This window comes from Dendrobates tinctorius, unplaced genomic scaffold (genome assembly GCF_039654945.1).
Source record: "Dendrobates tinctorius isolate UK_male_01 unplaced genomic scaffold, ASM3965494v1 ptg000002l, whole genome shotgun sequence".
Taxonomy (NCBI): Eukaryota; Metazoa; Chordata; class Amphibia; order Anura; family Dendrobatidae; genus Dendrobates; species Dendrobates tinctorius.
In genome coordinates, this window is record NW_027361670.1 from 852,360 (window position 1) to 874,129 (window position 21,770).

A 21,770-nucleotide genomic window follows, 5' to 3' on the forward strand; every position below is an offset into this window, starting at 1 on the left:
GATCGGATGTCGGAGGTGAATGAAAGATATAAACCAAATATGACCCCAAGACAGCGAGCGGTCTCCTGGTGGTTGTGGCAGAACCACACATGGAGATGGCAATATCTGGTGGAGGGAGGTTAGAAGAGGCAGGCAGAGGAAGCAAGATCAGTTTTTACCACATACAGTGTCAGAGGGGGGGGTTATGATGTTAGAGACAGTGGACAGTAACTGGTGCCTAGTAATGCGGGTGTGAAGTCAGGAGAAGAGATGTATAAGTGGTGTCATCAGCATAGAGACGGGACTGGAAACCAAATGTGCAGATGGTTTGTCCAATAGGGGTGGTGTACAGAGACAAAAGAAGGGGGCCTAGAATGGAACCCCAACAATAAGAGGGGGCCTAAGGCTGTGTTCTTAGGAACCCCAACAATAAGAGGAGAGGGCCTAGGACTGAAACCCGACAGGAAGAGAGCCTAGGACTGATCCCTGAGGAGCCCCGCCAGTAAAAGGAGGTGACCTAGACTGAACCCTGAGGAATCCCGACAATAAGAGGTGGATACCTGGGACTGAACACTGACAGAAAGAGGAGGGGGCCTAGGACTGGTATCTGAGGAACTCCGCTAGTAAGAGAAGACCTAGGCCTGAACCCTGAAGAACCACAACAGTAAGAGCAGGACACCTAGAACTGAACCCTGAAGAACCACAACAGTAAGAGGAGGACACCTGGGACTGAACCCTGAAGAACCACAACAGTAAGAGGACACCTAGGACTGAATCCTGAAGAACCACAACAGTAAGAGGGGGACACCTAGGACTGAGCCCTGAAGAACCACAACAGTAAGAGGAGGACATCTGGGACTGAACCCTGAAGTACCACAACAGTAAGAGGAGGACACCTGGGACTGAGCCCTGAAGAACCACAACAGTAAGAGGACACCTAGGACTGAATCCTGAAGAACCACAACAGTAAGAGGAGGACACCTGGGTCTGAGCCCTAAGGAACCACAACAGTAAGAGGAGGACAACTAGAAATGAACCCAGAAGAACCACAACAGTAAGAGGAGGACACCTGGGTCTGAATCCTGAAGAACCACAACAGTAAGAGGAGGACACCTGGGTCTGAACCCTGAAGAACCACAACAGTAAGAGGAGGACACATGGGACTGAACCCTGAAGAACCACAACAGTAAGAGGGGGACACCTGGGACTGAGCCCTGTAGAACCACAACAGTATGAGGAGGACACCTGGGACTGAACCCTGAAGAACCACAACAGTAAGAGGACACCTGGGACTGAACCCTGAAGAACCACAACAGTAAGAGGGGGACACCTGGGACTGAGCCCTGAAGAACCACAACAGTAAGAGGAGGACACCTGGGACTGAACCCTGAAGAACCTTGACAGAGAAGGGGGTCTAGGACTGAGCCCTGAGGAATCCCGACAATAAGAGGCGGACGCCTGGGACTGAACTGACAGAGGAACCCTGATGGCCTCCCTCCTCTATCAGGGTTCTCCCCCTTCTCTTCTCTCTGTACACCGCCCCTATTGGACAAACCATCTGCAGATTCGGTTTCCAGTCCCGTCGCTATGCTGACACCAATTAGGCCTCATGCGCACATTCAGTATTTGTAGCCAAAACCAGAAGTGGGTGAGAAATGCAGCAGGGGGCAAATGTTCCTATGATGCTTTTCCTCTGACCGTTCTCTTCTGGTTTTGGCTACAAATACTGGGGCAAAAAAACCTCACCAAATACTCAGTGTGTGCACACGGCCTTATACACGTCTTCATTACTAGACAAGAGGTCCCCTCCTCTCACTGGATACCGACGATGGAGGCGACGGTCGGTCACCAGATACTGACGATGGAGGAGACGGTCGGTCACCAGATACTGACGATGGAGGAGACGGTCGGTCAGCAGATACCGACGATGGAGGAGACAGGCGGTCACCGGGTACTGAAGATGGAGGTGACGGGCGGTCAGCAGATACAATGGAGGGGACGGGCGGTCAGCAGATACTGACGATGGAGGTGACGGGCGGTCATCAGATACTGACGATGGAGGTGACGGGCGGTCAGCAGATACTGACGATGGAGGTGACGGGCGGTCAGCAGATACTGACGATGGAGGTGACGGGCGGTCAGCAGTTATGGGATTTCTTGCATCTCCTGCACACATTGGTTTTCCTGTGTTTTCCAGGCTGCCGCGACGCCCGGACCCGGCTTTGTGGCGTTTTTGGTGACGCTGACTTGGAATCTTTTCATTATGAGCGCAAGAGACGGATGTACCCTGAGAAACACCGGAAAAACGCAGCAAATGCTCAGTAAAACTTACTGCAAAGTGTGAACAGAGCCTGACCCTGGTGCGGATCCCCCTGTGCAGGGCTCTGTACACACTGCAGCATTGAGGCGGCTTCTCACCTGTAGGAGGAGGGGACAGAGGGCCAGAAACGGCAGATACAGCCCCAGGAGCCCCCAACCCCCACATCAGCAGGACAAAGCGGCCTGGCCGGGGGAGGGGGCAACACAGGGGTCTGCATCCAAGAGCAGATGAGCTGAGAGAACCCAACCTCCAGTGTCCAGCCACAGTATCTAATCCTCCCCCATACTGACTGCTGAGCCGTGTATCTAATCCTATCCTGTGTGATACTGTCTGCTGAGCCGTGTATCTAATCCTCTCCTGTGTGATACTGACTGCTGAGCCGTGTATCTAATCCTCTCCTGTGTGATACTGACTGCAGAGCCGTGTATCTAATCCTCTCCTGTGTGATACTGACTGCTGAGCCGTGTATCTAATCATCCCCGTGTGATAATGTCTGCTGAGCCATGTATCTAATCCTATCCTGTGTGATACTGTCTGCTGAGCCGTGTATCTAATCCTCTCCTGTGTGATACTGACTGCTGAGCCGTGTATCTAATCCTATCCTGTGTGATACTGACTGCTGAGCCGTGTATCTAATCCTCCCTCTTGTGATACTGACTGCTGAGCCGTGTATCTAATCCTCCCCCGTGTGATACTGTCTGCTGAGCCGTGTATCTAATCCTCCCCGTGTGATACTGACTGCTGAGCCGTGTATCTAATCCTATCCTGTGTGATACTGACTGCTGAGCCGTGTATCTAATCCTCCCCCGTGTGATACTGACTGCTGAGCCGTGTATCTAATCCTTTCCCGTGTGATTCTGACTGCTGAGCCGTGTATCTAATCCTCTCCTGTGTGATACTGTCTGCTGAGCCGTGTATCTAATCCTATCCCGTGTGATACTGACTGCTGAGCCGTGTATCTAATCCTCTCCTGTGTGATACTGTCTGCTGAGCCGTGTATCTAAATCCTATCTTGTGTGATACTGACTGCTGAGCCGTGTATCTAATCCTATCCCGTGTGATACTGACTGCTGAGCCGTGTATCTAATCCTCTCCTGTGTGATACTGTCTGCTGAGCCGTGTATCTAAATCCTATCTTGTGTGATAGGATCAGTGGTTCTTCCTGCCCTCGTCTGTTCTCGGTCGCCTCTTCGGATGTGGTTCTTCCCGTCCTCGTCTGTTTGCGGTCGCCTCTTCGGATGCGGTTCTTCCCGTCCTCGTCTGTTCGCGGTAGCCTCTTCGGATGCGGTTCTTCCCGTCCTCGTCTGTTCGCGGTCGCCTCTTCGGATGCGGTTCTTCCCGTCCTCGTCTGTTGGCGGTCGCCTCTTCGGATGCGGTTCTTCCCGTCGTCTGTTGGCGGTCGCCTCTTCGGATGCGGTTCTTCCTGCCCTCGTCTGTTCGCGGTCGCCTCTTCGGATGCGGTTCTTCCCGTCCTCGTCTGTTGGCGGTCGCCTCTTCGGATGCGGTTCTTCCCGTCGTCTGTTGGCGGTCGCCTCTTCGGATGCGGTTCTTCCCGCCCTCGTCTGTTGGCGGTCGCCTCTTCGGACGCGGTTTTTCCCGTCCTCGTCTGTTGGCGGTCGCCTCTTCGGATGCGGTTCTTCCCGTCGTCTGTTGGCGGTCGCCTCTTCGGATGCGGTTCTTCCCGCCCTCGTCTGTTCGCGGTCGCCTCTTCGGATGCGGTTCTTCCCGCCCTCGTCTGTTCGCGGTCGCCTCTTCGGACGCGGTTCTTCCCATCCTCGTCTGTTGGCGGTCGCCTCTTCGGATGCGGTTCTTCCCGTCGTCTGTTGGCGGTCGCCTCTTCGGATGCGGTTCTTCCCGCCCTCGTCTGTTCGCTGTCGCCTCTTCGGATGCGGTTCTTTCCGTACTCGTCTGTTCGCGGTCGCCTCTTCGGATGCGGTTCTTCCCGTACTCGTCTGTTCGCGGTCGCCTCTTCGGATGTGGTTCTTCCCGTACTCGTCTGTTCGCGGTCGCCTCTTCGGATGCGGTTCTTCTTGCCCTCGTCTGTTTGCGGTCGCCTCTTCGGATGCGGTTCTTCCCGCCCTCGTCTGTTCGCGGTCGCCTCTTCGGAAGCGGTTCTTCCCGCCCTCGTCTGTTCGCGGTCGCCTCTTCGGACGCGGTTCTTCCCATCCTCGTCTGTTGGCGGTCGCCTCTTCGGATGCGGTTCTTCCCGTCATCTGTTGGCGGTCGCCTCTTCGGATGCGGTTCTTCCCGCCCTTGTCTGTTCGCTGTCGCCTCTTCGGATGCGGTTCTTTCCGTACTCGTCTGTTCGCGCTCGCCTCTTCGGATGCGGTTCTTCCCGTACTCGTCTGTTGGCGGTCGCCTCTTCGGATGTGGTTCTTCCCGTCCTCGTCTGTTCGCGGTCGCCTCTTCGGATGTGGTTCTTCCTGCCCTCGTCTGTTGGCGGTCGCCTCTTCGGATGCGGTTCTTCCCGTCCTCGTCTGTTGGCGGTCGCCTCTTCGGACGCGGTTCTTCCCGTCCTCGTCTGTTGGCGGTCGCCTCTTCGGATGCGGTTCTTCCCGTCGTCTGTTGGCGGTCGCCTCTTCGGATGCGGTTCTTCCCGCCCTCGTCTGTTCGCGGTCGCCTCTTCGGATGCGGTTCTTCCCGTCCTCGTCTGTTCGCGGTTGCCTCTTCGGATGCGGTTCTTCCCGTCCTCGTCTGTTGGCGGTCGCCTCTTCGGATGCGGTTCCTCCCGTCGTCTGTTGGCGGTCGCCTCTTCGGACGCGGTTCTTCCCATCCTCGTCTGTTGGCGGTCGCCTCTTCGGACGCGGTTCTTCCCATCCTCGTCTGTTGGCGGTTGCCTCTTCGGATGCGGTTCTTCCCGTCGTCTGTTGGCGGTCGCCTCTTCGGATGCGGTTCTTCCCATCCTCGTCTGTTGGCGGTCGCCTCTTCGGATGCGGTTCTTCCCGTCGTCTGTTGGCGGTCGCCTCTTCGGATGCGGTTCTTCCCATCCTCGTCTGTTGGCGGTCGCCTCTTCGGACGCGGTTCTTCCCGTCGTCTGTTGGCGGTCGCCTCTTCGGACGCGGTTCTTCCCATCCTCGTCTGTTGGCGGTTGCCTCTTCGGATGCGGTTCTTCCCGTCGTCTGTTGGCGGTCGCCTCTTCGGATGCGGTTCTTCCCATCCTCGTCTGTTGGCGGTCGCCTCTTCGGATGCGGTTCTTCCCGTCGTCTGTTGGCGGTCGCCTCTTCGGATGCGGTTCTTCCCGTCGTCTGTTGGCGGTCGCCTCTTCGGATGCGGTTCTTCCCGTCGTCTGTTGGCGGTCGCCTCTTCGGATGCGGTTCTTCCCGTCCTTGTCTGTTCGCGGTCGCCTCTTCGGATGCGGTTCTTCCCGTCGTCTGTTGGCGGTCGCCTCTTCGGATGCGGTTCTTCCCATCCTCGTCTGTTGGCGGTCGCCTCTTCGGATGCGGTTCTTCCCGTCGTCTGTTGGCGGTCGCCTCTTCGGATGCGGTTCTTCCCATCCTCGTCTGTTGGCGGTCGCCTCTTCGGACGCGGTTCTTCCCGTCGTCTGTTGGCGGTCGCCTCTTCGGATGCGGTTCTTCCCGTCGTTGTCTGTTCGCGGTCGCCTCTTCGGATGCGGTTCTTCCCGCCCTCGTCTGTTGGCGGTCGCCTCTTCGGATGCGGTTCTTCCCGCCCTCGTCTGTTGGCGGTGGCCTCTTCGGATGCGGTTCTTCCCGCCCTCGTCTGTTGGCGGTCGCCTCTTCGGATGCGGTTCTTCCCGTCCTCGTCTGTTGGCGGTCGCCTCTTCGGATGCGGTTCTTCCCGTCCTCGTCTGTTCGCGGTCACCTCTTCGGATGCGGTTCTTCCCGTCCTCGTCTGTTGGCGGTCGCCTCTTCGGATGCGGTTCTTCCCGCCCTCGTCTGTTGGCGGTCGCCTCTTCGGATGCGGTTCTTCCCGCCCTCGTCTGTTGGCGGTCGCCTCTTCGGATGCGGTTCTTCCCGTCCTTGTCTGTTGGCGGTCGCCTCTTCGGATGCGGTTCTTCCCGCCCTCGTCTGTTGGCGGTCGCCTCTTCGGATGCGGTTCATCCCGTCCTCGTCTGTTGGCGGTCGCCTCTTCGGATGCGGTTCTTCCCGTCCTCGTCTGTTGGCGGTCGCCTCTTCGGATGCGGTTCTTCCCGTCCTCGTCTGTTGGCGGTCGCCTCTTCGGATGCGGTTCTTCCCGTCCTCATCTGTTGGCGGTCGCCTCTTCGGATGCGGTTCATCCCGTCCTCGTCTGTTGGCGGTCGCCTCTTCGGATGCGGTTCTTCCCGTCCTCGTCTGTTGGCGGTCGCCTCTTCGGATGCGGTTCTTCCCGTCCTCGTCTGTTGGCGGTCGCCTCTTCGGATGCGGTTCTTCCCGTCCTCGTCTGTTGGCGGTCGCCTCTTCGGATGCGGTTCTTCCCGTCCTCGTCTGTTGGCGGTCGCCTCTTCGGATGCGGTTCTTCCCGTCCTCATCTGTTGGCGGTCACCTCTTCGGATGCGGTTCTTCCCGTCCTCGTCTGTTGGCGGTCGCCTCTTCGGATGCGGTTCTTCCCGCCCTCGTCTGTTGGCGGTCGCCTCTTCGGATGCGGTTCTTCCCGTCCTCGTCTGTTGGCGGTCGCCTCTTCGGATGCGGTTCTTCGCGCCCTCGTCTGTTGGCGGTCGCCTCTTCGGATGCGGTTCTTCCCGTCCTCGTCTGTTGGCGGTCGCCTCTTCGGATGCGGTTCTTCCCGTCCTCGTCTGTTGGCGGTCGCCTCTTCGGATGCGGTTCTTCCCGCCCTCGTCTGTTGGCGGTCGCCTCTTCGGATGCGGTTCTTCCCGTCCTCGTCTGTTGGCGGTCGCCTCTTCGGATGCGGTTCTTCCCGTCCTCGTCTGTTGGCGGTCGCCTCTTCGGATGCGGTTCTTCCCGCCCTCGTCTGTTGGCGGTCGCCTCTTCGGATGCGGTTCTTCCCGCGCTCGTCTGTTGGCGGTCGCCTCTTCGGATGCGGTTCTTCCCGCCCTCGTCTGTTGGCGGTCGCCTCTTCGGATGCGGTTCTTCCCGCCCTCGTCTGTTGGCGGTCGCCTCTTCGGATGCGGTTCTTCTCGCCCTCGTCTGTTGGCGGTCGCCTCTTCGGATGCGGTTCTTCCCGTCCTCGTCTGTTGGCGGTCGCCTCTTCGGATGCGGTTCTTCCCGTCCTCGTCTGTTGGCGGTCGCCTCTTCGGATGCGGTTCTTCCCGCCCTCGTCTGTTGGCGGTCGACTCTTTCCGTACTCGTCGCCTCTTGTGACACGATTCTTTTAGAGCTCGTCCGTTCGTGGTCGCCGCGCTCATACTCTTCGGAACTGATGAAGGTTTCTATAATGAATCGCTGTCTCCGTTCTTTGTATGAATTGTATAAATAAAGTTTGTTGTGTTGTTGCGGCGTCCGGGGCCTCACGTTCCCTAACAACCAATCCCATCACTCCTGTACTTTGTTTTACAACAGGCTTGATAATGAAAGCTGCGCTGTGATTGGTCGCTATGGGTAACACTGGACAATTGCTGTGACTGGGGAGGGCTGTAGCTGCCGGCGCTGGAGGGGTTAAGAGACCCTGCCGAGGGAGGAGGAGGGGCGGGGGGCTTTAAATCCCCCTCCGGCGCGGCGGCCCGGGCTGTGGACGCCGGAGCTGCACCTGCTGCTGAGCATGGCGGAGGTCCCGGTGAAGCGGCCGATGAACTCCTTCATGGTGTGGTCCAGCGAGGAGCGGAAGCGCGTGTCCGCCCTGCACCCGAAGATGCACAACTCGGAGATCAGCCGCCGCCTGGGCGCGGTGTGGCGGGCGCTGGGCGAGGACGAGCGGAGGCCGTACCGGGAGCAGGCCAAGCGGCTGCGGGAGCGCCACGCCCTGGACCACCCGGGCTACAAGTACGCCCCCCGCAAGAAGAGGCGGCGCAAGGCGGAGAGCCGGCCCGCGACCCCCGGAGCCCGGGACCCCCAACTGCCGGCCGGCGGCGGCCTCCCGGCGGGGGGCGAGGAGGAGAGCGGCGGCGGCGGCGAGGGGCCGCCGGGCAGGTGAGACCCCCGGATAGCGCGGGGCAGGTGAGACCCCCCGGATAGTGAGGGGCAGGTGAGACCCCCCGGATAGTGAGGGGCAGGTGAGACCCCCGGAGAGCGCGGGGCAGGTGAGACCCCCCAGAGAGCGCGGGGCAGGTGAGACCCCCGGAGAGCGCGGGGCAGGTGAGACCCCCGGATAGTGAGGGGCAGGTGAGACCCCCGGATAGTGAGGGGCAGGTGAGACCCCCGGAGAGCGAGGGGCAGGTGAGACCCCCGGAGAGCGAGGGGCAGGTGAGACCCCCGGCTAGCGCGGGGCAGGTGAGACCCCCGGCTAGCGCGGGGCAGGTGAGACCCCCGGCTAGCGAGGGGCAGGTGAGACCCCCGGCTAGCGAGGGGCAGGTGAGACCCCCCAGAGAGCGCGGGGCAGGTGAGACCCCCAGAGAGCGCGGGGCAGGTGAGACCCCCGGATAGCGCGGGGCAGGTGAGACCCCCGGATAGCGCGGGGCAGGTGAGACCCCCGGATAGCGCGGGGCAGGTGAGACCCCCGGATAGCGAGGGAGACCCCCGGATAGTGAGGGGCAGGTGAGACCCCCGGATAGTGAGGGGCAGGTGAGACCCCCGGATAGCGAGGTGCAGGTGAGACCCCCGGATAGCGAGGGGTAGGTGAGACCCCCGGATAGTGAGGGAGACCCCCGGATAGAGAGGGGCAGGTGAGACCCCTGGATAGCGAGGGTGACCCCCGGATAGCGCGGGGCAGGTGAGACCCCCGGATAGCGCGCGGCAGGTGAGACCCCCGGATAGCGCGGGGCAGGTGAGACCCCCGGATAGCGCGGGGCAGGTGAGACCCTCGGATAGCGTGGGGCAGGTGAGACCCCCGGATAGTGAGGGGCCGCGGGGCAGGCGAGACCCCCCCCCGATAGCGAGGGGCAGGCGAGACCCCCCCCCCCCGATAGCGAGGGGCAGGCGAGACCCCCCCCGATAGCGAGGGACCGCGGGGCAGGCGAGACCCCCGGATAGCGAGGGGCAGGCGAGACCCCTGGATAGCGAGGGAGACGCCCGGATAACGAGGGGCAGGTGAGACCCCCCGATAGTGAGGGGCAGGTGAGACCCCCGGAGAGCGAAGGGCCGCGGGGCAGGTGAGACCCCCGGATAGGGAGGGGCAGGTGAGACCCCCGGATAGCGAGGGGCGGCAGGAGGAGGCGTGCAGGTGAGACCCCCGGATAGTGAGGGGCAGCAGGAGGAGGCGTGCAGGTGAGACCCCCGTATAGTGAGAGGCAGCTGGGGGAGGTGTGCAGGGGAGAACCCCGGATAGTGAGAGGCAGCAGGAGGAGGCGTGCAGTTGAGACCCCCGGATCATGAGAGGCAGCTGGGGAAGGTGTGCAGGTGAGAACCCCGGATAGTGAGAGGCAGCAGGAGGAGGCGTACAGGTGAGACCCTCGGATCGTGAGAGGCAGCTGGGGAAGGTGTGCAGGTGAGAACCCCGGATAGTGAGAGGCAGCAGGAGGAGGCGTGCAGTTGAGACCCCCGGATCTTGAGAGGCAGCAGGAGGAGGCGTGCATGTGAGACCCCCGGATAGTGAGAGGCAGCAGGAGGCGGCGTGCATGTGAGACCCCCGGATAGTGAGAGGCAGCAGGAGGAGGCGTGCTGGTGAGACCCCCGTATAGTGAGAGGCAGCAGAAGGAGGTGTGCAGGTGAGACCCCCCGTATAGTGAGAGGCAGCAGGAAGAGGCATGCAGGAGAGACCCCCGTATAGTGAGAGGCAGCAGGAGGAGGCGTGCATGTGAGACCCCCGGATAGTGAGAGGCAGCAGGAGGCGGCGTGCATGTGAGACCCCCGTATAGTGAGAGGCAGCAGAAGGAGGCGTGCAGGTGAGACACCCGTATAGTGAGAGGCAGCAGAAGGAGGCGTGCAGGTGAGACCCCCGTATAGTGAGAGGCAGCAGGAAGAGGCATGCAGGAGAGACCCCCGTATAGTGAGAGGCAGCAGGAGGAGGCGTGCAGGAGAGACCCCCGTATAATGGGAGGCAGCAGGAAGAGGCGTGCAGGTGAGACCCCCCCGCATAGTGAGAGTCAGCAGGAGGAAGCGTGCAGGTGAGATCCCCGGATCGTAAGAGGTAGCAGGAGGAGGCGTGCAGGTGAGACCCTCGGATCGTGAGAGGCAGCAGGAGGAGGCGTGCAGGTGAGACCCCCAGACCATGAGAGGCAGCAGGAGGAGGCGTGCAGGTGAGACCCCTGGATAGTGAGAGGCAGCAGGAGGAGGCGTGCAGGTGAGACCCCCGGATAGTGAGAGGCAGCAGGAGGAGGCGTGCAGGTGAGACCCCTGTATAGTGAGAGGCAGGAGGAGGCGTGCAGGTGAGACCTCCGGATCGTGAGAGGCAGCAGGAGGAGGTGTGTAGGTGAGACCCCCGGATAGTGAGAGGCAGCAGGAGGAGGCGTGCAGGTGAGACCCCTGGATAGTGAGAGGCAGGAGGAGGCGTGCAGGTGAGACCCCTGGATCGTGAGAGGCAGCAGGAGGAGGCGTGCAGGTGAGACCCTCGGATAGTGAGGGGCAGCAGGAGGAGGTGTGCAGGTGAGACCCCCGGATCGTGAGAGGCAGCAGGAGGAGGCGTGCAGGTGAGACCCCTGGATAGTGAGAGGCAGGAGGAGGCGTGCAGGTGAGACCCCTGGATCGTGAGAGGCAGCAGGAGGAGGCGTGCAGGTGAGACCCTCGGATAGTGAGGGGCAGCAGGAGGAGGTGTGCAGGTGAGACCCCCGGATCGTGAGAGGCAGCAGGAGGCGGCGTGCAGGTGAGACCCCCGGATAGTGAGAGGCAGCAGGAGGAGGCGTACAGGTGAGACCCCCGGATAGTGAGGGGCAGCAGGAGGCGGCGTGCTGGTGAGACCCCCAGATAGTGAGAGGCAGCAGGAGGAGGCGTGCAGGTGAGACCCCCTGGATCGTGAGAGGCAGCAGGAGGAGGCGTGCAGGTGAGACCCTCGGATAGTGAGGGGCAGCAGGAGGAGGTGTGCAGGTGAGACCCCCGGATCGTGAGAGGCAGCAGGAGGCGGCGTGCTGGTGAGACCCCCGGATAGTGAGAGGCAGCAGGAGGAGGCGTACAGGTGAGACCCCCGGATAGTGAGGGGCAGCAGGAGGAGCGTGCAGGTGAGACCCCCGGATCGTGAGAGGCAGCAGGAGGCGGCGTGCAGGTGAGACCCCCGGATAGTGAGAGGCAGCAGGAGGAGGCGTACAGGTGAGACCCCCGGATAGTGAGAGGCAGCAGGAGGAGTCGTGCAGTTGAGACCCCCGGATCATGAGAGGCAGCAGGAGGAGGCGTGCATGTGAGACCCCCGGATAGTGAGAGGCAGCAGGAGGCGGCGTGCATGTGAGACCCCCGGATAGTGAGAGGCAGCAGGAGGAGGCGTGCAGGTGAGACCCCCGTATAGTGAGAGGCAGCAGAAGGAGGCATGCAGGTGAGACCCCCGTATAGTGAGAGGCAGCAGAAGGAGGCGTGCAGGTGAGACCCCCGTATAGTGAGAGGCAGCAGGAAGAGGCATGCAGGAGAGACCCCCGGATAGTGTGGGGCAGCTGGGGGAGGTGTGCAGGTGAGACCCCTGGATAGTGAGGGGCAGCAGGAGGAGGCATGTAGGTGAGACCCCGGATAGTGAGGGGCAGCAGGAGTTGTGCAGGTGAGACCCCCGGATAGTGAGGGGCAGCTGAGGGAGGCGTGCAGGTGAGACCCCCGGATAGTGTGGGGCAGCTGGTGGAGGTGTGCAGGTGAGACCCCTGGATAGTGAGGGGCAGCAGGAGGAGGCATGCAGGTGAGACCCCCGGATAGTGAGGGGCAGCAGGAGTTGTGCAGGTGAGACCCCCGGATAGTGAGGGGCAGCTGAGGGAGGCGTGCAGGTGAGACCCCCGGATAGTGTGGGGCAGCTGGGTGAGGTGTGCAGGTGAGACCCCTGGATAGTGAGGGGCAGCAGGAGTTGTGCAGGTGAGACCCCCGCATAGTGAGGGGCAGCAGGAGTTGTGCAGGTGAGACCCCCGCATAGTGAGGGGCTGCTGGGGGAGGTGTGCAGGTGAGACCCCTGGATAGTGAGGGGCAGCAGGAGGAGGCATGCAGGTGAGACCCCCGGATAGTGAGGGGCAGCAGGAGTTGTGCAGGTGAGTCCCCCGGATACTGAGGGGCAGCAGGAGTTGTGCAGGTGAGACCCCCAGATAGTGAGGGGCAGCTGGGGGAGGCGTGCAGGTGAGACCCCCGGATAGTGAGGGGCAGCTGGGGGAGGCGTGCAGGTGAGACCCCCGGATAGTGTGGGGCAGCTGGGTGAGGCGTGCAGGTGAGACCCCCGGATAGTGAGGGGCAGCTGGGGGAGTTGTGCAGGTGAGACCCCCGGATAGTGAGGGGCTGCTGGGTAAGGCGTGCAGGTGAGACCTCCGGATCGTGAGAGGCAGGAGGAGGCGTTCAGGTGAGACCCCTGGATAGTGAGAGGCAGGAGGAGGCGTGCAGGTGAGACCCCTGGATCGTGAGAGGCAGGAGGAGGCGTGCAGGTGAGACCCCTGGATCGTGAGAGGCAGCAGGAGGAGGCGTGCAGGTGAGACCCTCGGATAGCGAGGGGCAGCAGGAGGCGGCGTGCTGGTGAGACCCCCAGATAGTGAGAGGCAGCAGGAGGAGGCGTGCAGGTGAGACCCCCTGGATCGTGAGAGGCAGCAGGAGGAGGCGTGCAGGTGAGACCCTCGGATAGTGAGGGGCAGCAGGAGGAGGTGTGCAGGTGAGACCCCCGGATCGGGAGAGGCAGCAGGAGGCCGCGTGCTGGTGAGACCCCCGGATAGTGAGAGGCAGCAGGAGGAGGCGTACAGGTGAGACCCCCGGATAGTGAGTGGCAAGCAGGAGGAGCGTGCAGGTGAGACCCCCGGATCGTGAGAGGCAGCAGGACGCGGCGTGCAGGTGAGACCCCCGGATAGTGAGAGGCAGCAGGAGGAGGCGTACAGGTGAGACCCCCGGATAGTGAGAGGCAGCAGGAGGAGGCGTGCAGTTGAGACCCCCGGATCATGAGAGGCAGCAGGAGGAGGCGTGCATGTGAGACCCCCGGATAGTGAGAGGCAGCAGGAGGCGGCGTGCATGTGAGACCCCCGGATAGTGAGAGGCAGCAGGAGGAGGCGTGCAGGTGAGACCCCCGTATAGTGAGAGGCAGCAGAAGGAGGCATGCAGGTGAGACCCCCGTATAGTGAGAGGCAGCAGAAGGAGGCGTGCAGGTGAGACCCCCGTATAGTGAGAGGCAGCAGGAAGAGGCATGCAGGAGAGACTCCCGTATAGTGAGAGGCAGCAGGAGGAGGCGTGCAGGAGAGACCCCCGTATAGTGAGAGGCAGCAGGAAGAGGCGTGCAGGTGAGACCCCCCGCATAGTGAGAGGCAGCAGGAGGAGGCGTGCAGGTGAGATCCCCGGATCGTAAGAGGTAGCAGGAGGAGGCGTGCAGGTGAGACCCTCGGATCGTGAGAGGCAGCAGGAGGAGGCGTGCAGGTGAGACCCCCAGACCATGAGAGGCAGCAGGAGGAGGCGTGCAGGTGAGACCCCTGGATAGTGAGAGGCAGCAGGAGGAGGCGTGCAGGTGAGACCCCCGGATAGTGAGAGGCAGCAGGAGGAGGCGTGCAGGTGAGACCCCTGTATAGTGAGAGGCAGGAGGAGGCGTGCAGGTGAGACCTCCGGATCGTGAGAGGCAGCAGGAGGAGGTGTGCAGGTGAGACCCCCGGATAGTGAGAGGCAGCAGGAGGAGGCGTGCAGGTGAGACCCCTGGATAGTGAGAGGCAGGAGGAGGCGTGCAGGTGAGACCCCTGGATCGTGAGAGGCAGCAGGAGGAGGCGTGCAGGTGAGACCCTCGGATAGTGAGGGGCAGCAGGAGGAGGTGTGCAGGTGAGACCCCCGGATCGTGAGAGGCAGCAGGAGGAGGCGTGCAGGTGAGACCCCTGGATAGTGAGAGGCAGGAGGAGGCGTGCAGGTGAGACCCCTGGATCGTGAGAGGCAGCAGGAGGAGGCGTGCAGGTGAGACCCTCGGATAGTGAGGGGCAGCAGGAGGAGGTGTGCAGGTGAGACCCCCGGATCGTGAGAGGCAGCAGGAGGCGGCGTGCAGGTGAGACCCCCGGATAGTGAGAGGCAGCAGGAGGAGGCGTACAGGTGAGACCCCCGGATAGTGAGGGGCAGCAGGAGGCGGCGTGCTGGTGAGACCCCCGGATAGTGAGGGGCAGCAGGAGGAGCGTGCAGGTGAGACCCCCGGATCGTGAGAGGCAGCAGGAGGCGGCGTGCAGGTGAGACCCCAGGATAGTGAGAGGCAGCAGGAGGAGGCGTACAGGTGAGACCCCCGGATAGTGAGGGGCAGCAGGAGGAGGCGTGCAGGTGAGACCCCCAGATAGTGAGAGACAGCAGGAGGAGGCGTGCAGGTGAGACCCCCGGATAGTGAGGGGCTGCTGGGTGAGGCGTGCAGGTGAGACCTCCGGATAGTGAGGGGCTGCTGGGTGAGGCGTGCAGGTGAGACCCCCGTATAATGAAGGCCCCGTTACACATAACGATGTCCCAGCGATCAGCGACGCTGGTTTTTAATGTAAACATTGGGTATCTAAAAGCCGCGTGGCTCTTAGATATCCGCTGTTTACCTTAGATACTTGCGTGCAGCGTTGCTGATCGTTTGTCTCCCGCGATGTGCGCTGGCCAGCGGGAGACCAATGATCAAAAAAATGGCCCAAGATGATTCTGGACGATCAGCGATGCGGAGGGCGGTCGCTGATGCGTCACAAAATCAGCGATCTCGCTAGTGATCTCGCTGTGTGTGACGGGGCCTTGAGGGGCAGCGGAGGAGGCATGCAGGTGAGACCCCCGGATAGTGAGGGGCTGCTGGGTAAGGCGTGCAGGTGAGACCCCCGTATAGTGAGGGGCATCAGGTAAGACCCCCGGATAGTGAGGGGCAGCATGAGTTGTGCAGGTGAGACCCCCGTATAGTGAGGGGCAGCATGAGTTGTGCAGGTGAGACCCCCGGATAGTGAGGGACAGCTGGGGGAGGTGTGCAGGTGAGACCCCCGCATAGTGAGGGGCAGCAGGAGTTGTGCAGGTGAGACCCCCGGATAGTGAGGGGCAGCAGGAGTTGTGCAGTTGAGACCCCCGGATAATGAGGGGCAGCTGGGGGAGGTGTGCAGGTGAGACCCCTGGATAGTGAGGGGCAGCAGGAGGAGGCATGCAGGTGAGACCCCCGGATAGTGAGGGGCAGCAGGAGTTGTGCAGGTGAGACCCCCGGATAGTGAGGGGCAGCAGGAGTTGTGCAGGTGAGACCCCCGGATAGTGAGGGGCAGTTGAGGGAGGCGTGCAGGTGAGACCCCCGGATAGTGAGGGGCAGCTGGGGGAGGCGTGCAGGTGAGACCCCCGGATAGTGTGAGGCAGCTGGGTGAGGCGTGCAGGTGAGACCCCCGGATAGTGAGGGGCAGCTGGGGGAGTTGTGCAGGTGAGACCCCCGGATAGTGAGGGACAGCTGGGGGAGGTGTGCAGGTGAGACCCCCGGATAGTGAGGGGCAGCAGGAGTTGTGCAGGTGAGACCCCCGCATAGTGAGGGGCAGCAGGAGTTGTGCAGGTGAGACCCCCGGATAGTGTGGGGCAGCTGGGGGAGGTGTGCAGGTGAGACCCCTGGATAGTGAGGGGCAGCAGGAGGAGGCATGCAGGTGAGACCCCGGATAGTGAGGGGCAGCAGGAGTTGTGCAGGTGAGACCCCCGGATAGTGAGGGGCAGCTGAGGGAGGCGTGCAGGTGAGACCCCCGGATAGTGTGGGGCAGCTGGTGGAGGTGTGCAGGTGAGACCCCTGGATAGTGAGGAGCAGCAGGAGGAGGCATGCAGGTGAGACCCCCGGATAGTGAGGGGCAGCAGGAGTTGTGCAGGTGAGACCCCCGGATAGTGAGGGGCAGCTGAGGGAGGCGTGCAGGTGAGACCCCCGGATAGTGTGGGGCAGCTGGGTGAGGTGTGCAGGTGAGACCCCTGGATAGTGAGGGGCAGCAGGAGTTGAGCAGGTGAGACCCCCGCATAGTGAGGGGCAGCAGGAGTTGTGCAGGTGAGACCCCCGCATAGTGAGGGGCTGCTGGGGGAGGTGTGCAGGTGAGACCCCTGGATAGTGAGGGGCAGCAGGAGGAGGCATGCAGGTGAGACCCCCGGATACTGAGGGGCAGCAGGAGTTGTGCAGGTGAGACCCCCGGATACTGAGGGGCAGCAGGAAGAGGCGTGCAGGTGAGACCCCCCGCATAGTGAGAGGCAGCAGGAGGAGGCGTGCAGGTGAGATCCCCGGATCGTAAGAGGTAGCAGGAGGAGGCGTGCAGGTGAGACCCTCGGATCGTGAGAGGCAGCAGGAGGAGGCGTGCAGGTGAGACCCCCAGACCATGAGAGGCAGCAGGAGGAGGCGTGCAGGTGAGACCCCTGGATAGTGAGAGGCAGCAGGAGGAGGCGTGCAGGTGAGACCCCCGGATAGTGAGAGGCAGCAGGAGGAGGCGTGCAGGTGAGACCCCTGTATAGTGAGAGGCAGGAGGAGGCGTGCAGGTGAGACCTCCGGATCGTGAGAGGCAGCAGGAGGAGGTGTGCAGGTGAGACCCCCGGATCGTGAGAGGCAGCAGGAGGAGGTGTGCAGGTGAGACCCCCGGATAGTGAGAGGCAGCAGGAGGAGGCGTGCAGGTGAGACCCCTGGATAGTGAGAGGCAGGAGGAGGCGTGCAGGTGAGACCCCTGGATCGTGAGAGGCAGCAGGAGGAGGCGTGCAGGTGAGACCCTCGGATAGTGAGGGGCAGCAGGAGGAGGTGTGCAGGTGAGACCCCCGGATCGTGAGAGGCAGCAGGAGGCGGCGTGCAGGTGAGACCCCCGGATAGTGAGAGGCAGCAGGAGGAGGCGTACAGGTGAGACCCCCGGATAGTGAGGGGCAGCAGGAGGAGGCGTGCAGGTGAGACCCCCAGATAGTGAGAGACAGCAGGAGGAGGCGTGCAGGTGAGACCCCCGGATAGTGAGGGGCTGCTGGGTAAGGCGTGCAGGTGAGACCTCTGGATCGTGAGAGGCAGGAGGAGGCGTGCAGGTGAGACCTCCGGATCGTGAGAGGCGGCAGGAGGAGGTGTGCAGGTGAGACCCCCGGATAGTGAGAGGCAGCAGGAGGAGGCGTGCAGGTGAGACCCCTGGATAGTGAGAGGCAGGAGGAGGCGTGCAGGTGAGACCCCTGGATAGTGAGAGGCAGGAGGAGGCGTGCAGGTGAGACCCCTGGATAGTGAGAGGCAGGAGGAGGCGTGCAGGTGAGACCCCTGGATCGTGAGAGGCAGCAGGAGGAGGCGTGCAGGTGAGACCCTCGGATAGTGAGGGGCAGCAGGAGGAGGTGTGCAGGTGAGACCCCCGGATCGTGAGAGGCAGCAGGAGGCGGCGTGCTGGTGAGACCCCCGGATAGTGAGAGGCAGCAGGAGGAGGCGTACAGGTGAGATCCCCGGATAGTGAGGGGCAGCAGGTGGAGCGTGCAGGTGAGACCCCCGGATCGTGAGAGGCAGCAGGAGGCGGCGTGCAGGTGAGACCCCCGGATAGTGAGAGGCAGCAGGAGGAGGCGTACAGGTGAGACCCCCGGATAGTGAGGGGCAGCAGGAGGCGGCGTGCAGGTGAGACCCCCGGATAGTGAGAGGCAGCAGGAGGAGGCGTACAGGTGAGACCCCCGGATATTGAGAGGCAGCAGGAGGAGGCGTGCAGGTGAGACCCCTGGATCGTGAGAGGCAGCAGGAGGAGGTGTGCAGGTGAGACCCCCGGATAGTGAGGGGCTGCTGGGTGAGGCGTGCAGATGAGAACCCCGAATAGTGAGAGGCAGCAGGAGGAGGCGTGCAGGTGAGACCTCCGGATAGTGAGGGGCTGCTGGGTGAGGCGTGCAGGTGAGACCTCCGGATAGTGAGGGGCTGCTGGGTGAGGCGTGCAGGTGAGACCCCCGTATAATGAAGGCCCCGTTACACATAACGATGTCCCCGCGATCAGCGACGCTGGTTTCTAATGTAAACATTGGGTATCTAAAAGCCGCGTGGCTCTTAGATATCCGCTGTTTACCTTAGATACTTGCGTGCAGCGTTGCTGATCGTTTGTCTCCCGCGATGTGCGCTGGCCAGCGGGAGACCAATGATCAAAAAAATGGCCCAAGATGATTCTGGACGATCAGCGATGCGGAGGGCGGTCGCTGATGCGTCACAAAATCAGCGATCTCACTAGTGATCTCGCTGTGTGTGACGGGGCCTTGAGGGGCAGCGGAGGAGGCATGCAGGTGAGACCCCCGGATAGTGAGGGGCTGCTGGGTAAGGCGTGCAGGTGAGACCCCCGTATAGTGAGGGGCATCAGGTAAGACCCCCGGATAGTGAGGGGCAGCATGAGTTGTGCAGGTGAGACCCCCGTATAGTGAGGGGCAGCATGAGTTGTGCAGGTGAGACCCCCGGATAGTGAGGGACAGCTGGGGGAGGTGTGCAGGTGAGACCCCCGGATAGTGAGGGGCAGCAGGAGTTGTGCAGGTGAGACCCCCGCATAGTGAGGGGCAGCAGGAGTTGTGCAGGTGAGACCCCCGGATAGTGAGGGGCTGCTGGGTAAGGCGTGCAGGTGAGACCTCTGGATCGTGAGAGGCAGGAGGAGGCGTGCAGGTGAGACCTCCGGATCGTGAGAGGCGGCAGGAGGAGGTGTGCAGGTGAGACCCCTGGATAGTGAGAGGCAGGAGGAGGCGTGCAGGTGAGACCCCTGGATAGTGAGAGGCAGGAGGAGGCGTGCAGGTGAGACCCCTGGATAGTGAGAGGCAGGAGGAGGCGTGCAGGTGAGACCCCTGGATCGTGAGAGGCAGCAGGAGGAGGCGTGCAGGTGAGACCCTCGGATAGTGAGGGGCAGCAGGAGGAGGTGTGCAGGTGAGACCCCCGGATCGTGAGAGGCAGCAGGAGGCGGCGTGCTGGTGAGACCCCCGGATAGTGAGAGGCAGCAGGAGGAGGCGTACAGGTGAGATCCCCGGATAGTGAGGGGCAGCAGGTGGAGCGTGCAGGTGAGACCCCCGGATCGTGAGAGGCAGCAGGAGGCGGCGTGCAGGTGAGACCCCCGGATAGTGAGAGGCAGCAGGAGGAGGCGTACAGGTGAGACCCCCGGATAGTGAGGGGCAGCAGGAGGCGGCGTGCCGGTGAGACCCCCGGATAGTGAGAGGCAGCAGGAGGAGGCGTACAGGTGAGACCCCCGGATATTGAGAGGCAGCAGGAGGAGGCGTGCAGGTGAGACCCCTGGATCGTGAGAGGCAGCAGGAGGAGGTGTGCAGGTGAGACCCCCGGATAGTGAGGGGCTGCTGGGTGAGGCGTGCAGATGAGAACCCCGAATAGTGAGAGGCAGCAGGAGGAGGCGTGCAGGTGAGACCCCCGGATAGTGAGGGGCTGCTGGGTGAGGCGTGCAGGTGAGACCTCCGGATAGTGAGGGGCTGCTGGGTGAGGCGTGCAGGTGGGACCCCCGTATAGTGAAGGCCCCGTTACACATAACGATGTCCCCGCGATCAGCGACGCTGGTTTCTAATGTAAACATTGGGTATCTAAAAGCCGCGTGGCTCTTAGATATCCGCTGTTTACCTTAGATACTTGCGTGCAGCGTTGCTGATCGTTTGTCTCCCGCGATGTGCGCTGGCCAGCGGGAGACCAATGATCAAAAAAATGGCCCAAGATGATTCTGGACGATCAGCGATGCGGAGGGCGGTCGCTGATGCGTCACAAAATCAGCGATCTCACTAGTGATCTCGCTGTGTGTGACGGGGCCTTGAGGGGCAGCGGAGGAGGCATGCAGGTGAGACCCCCGGATAGTGAGGGGCTGCTGGGTAAGGCGTGCAGGTGAGACCCCCGTATAGTGAGGGGCATCAGGTAAGACCCCCGGATAGTGAGGGGCAGCATGAGTTGTGCAGGTGAGACCCCCGTATAGTGAGGGGCAGCATGAGTTGTGCAGGTGAGACCCCCGGATAGTGAGGGACAGCTGGGGGAGGTGTGCAGGTGAGACCCCCGGATAGTGAGGGGCAGCAGGAGTTGTGCAGGTGAGACCCCCGCATAGTGAGGGGCAGCAGGAGTTGTGCAGGTGAGACCCCCGGATAGTGAGGGACAGCAGGAGTTGTGCAGGTGAGACCCCCGGATAGTGAGGGGCAGTTGAGGGAGGCGTGCAGGTGAGACCCCCGGATAGTGAGGGGCATCAGGTAAGACCCCCGGATAGTGAGGGGCAGCTGGGGGAGGCGTGCAGGTGAGACCCCCGGATAGTGTGGGGCAGCTGGGTGAGGCGTGCAGGTGAGACCCCCGCATAGTGAGGGGCATCAGGTAAGACCCCCGGATAGTGAGGGGCAGCATGAGTTGTGCAGGTGAGACCCCCGTATAGTGAGGGGCAGCATGAGTTGTGCAGGTGAGACCCCCGGATAGTGAGGGACAGCTGGGGGAGGTGTGCAGGTGAGACCCCCGCATAGTGAGGGGCAGCAGGAGTTGTGCAGGTGAGACCCCCGGATAGTGAGGGGCAGCAGGAGTTGTGCAGTTGAGACCCCCGGATAATGAGGGGCAGCTGGGGGAGGTGTGCAGGTGAGACCCCTGGATAGTGAGGGGCAGCAGGAGGAGGCATGCAGGTGAGACCCCCGGATAGTGAAGGGCAGCAGGAGTTGTGCAGGTGAGACCCCCGGATAGTGAGGGGCAGCAGGAGTTGTGCAGGTGAGACCCCCGGATAGTGAGGGGCAGCTGGGGGAGGTGTGCAGGTGAGACCCCTGGATAGTGAGGGGCAGTTGAGGGAGGCGTGCAGGTGAGACCCCCGGATAGTGAGGGGCAGCTGGGGGAGGCGTGCAGGTGAGACCCCCAGATAGTGTGAAGCAGCTGGGTGAGGCGTGCAGGTGAGACCCCCGGATAGTGAGGGGCAGCTGGGGGAGTTGTGCAGGTGAGACCCCCGGATAGTGAGGGACAGCTGGGGGAGGTGTGCAGGTGAGACCCCCGGATAGTGAGGGGCAGCAGGAGTTGTGCAGTTGAGACCCCCGGATAATGAGGGGCAGCTGGGGGAGGTGTGCAGGTGAGACCCCTGGATAGTGAGGGGCAGCAGGAGGAGGCATGCAGGTGAGACCCCTGGATAGTGAGGGGCAGCAGGAGTTGTGCAGGTGAGACCCCCGGATAGTGAGGGGCAGCAGGAGTTGTGCAGGTGAGACCCCCGGATAGTGAGGGGCAGTTGAGGGAGGCGTGCAGGTGAGACCCCCGGATAGTGAGGGGCAGCTGGGGGAGGCGTGCAGGTGAGACCCCCGGATAGTGTGAGGCAGCTGGGTGAGGCGTGCAGGTGAGACCCCCGGATAGTGAGGGGCAGCTGGGGGAGTTGTGCAGGTGAGACCCCCGGATAGTGAGGGACAGCTGGGGGAGGTGTGCAGGTGAGACCCCCGGATAGTGAGGGGCAGCAGGAGTTGTGCAGGTGAGACCCCCGCATAGTGAGGGGCAGCAGGAGTTGTGCAGGTGAGACCCCCGG

General features: G+C 62.3%; 1 protein-coding gene across 2 annotated transcripts in view; it reads left to right on the top strand.

Moving 5' to 3' along the window:
• Positions 1-7,797: 7,797 nt before the first annotated feature.
• The window catches only part of SOX15 (SRY-box transcription factor 15), a 32,287-nt gene continuing 18,314 nt past the window's right edge, over positions 7,798-21,770 (top strand). For both annotated transcript variants that reach the window (XM_073573658.1, XM_073573694.1), the window contains exon 1: positions 7,798-8,319. In XM_073573658.1, the coding sequence (XP_073429759.1) occupies positions 7,952-8,319 (368 nt within the window). In that variant the 5' untranslated portion in view covers positions 7,798-7,951. The remainder of the gene's footprint in view (positions 8,320-21,770) is intronic.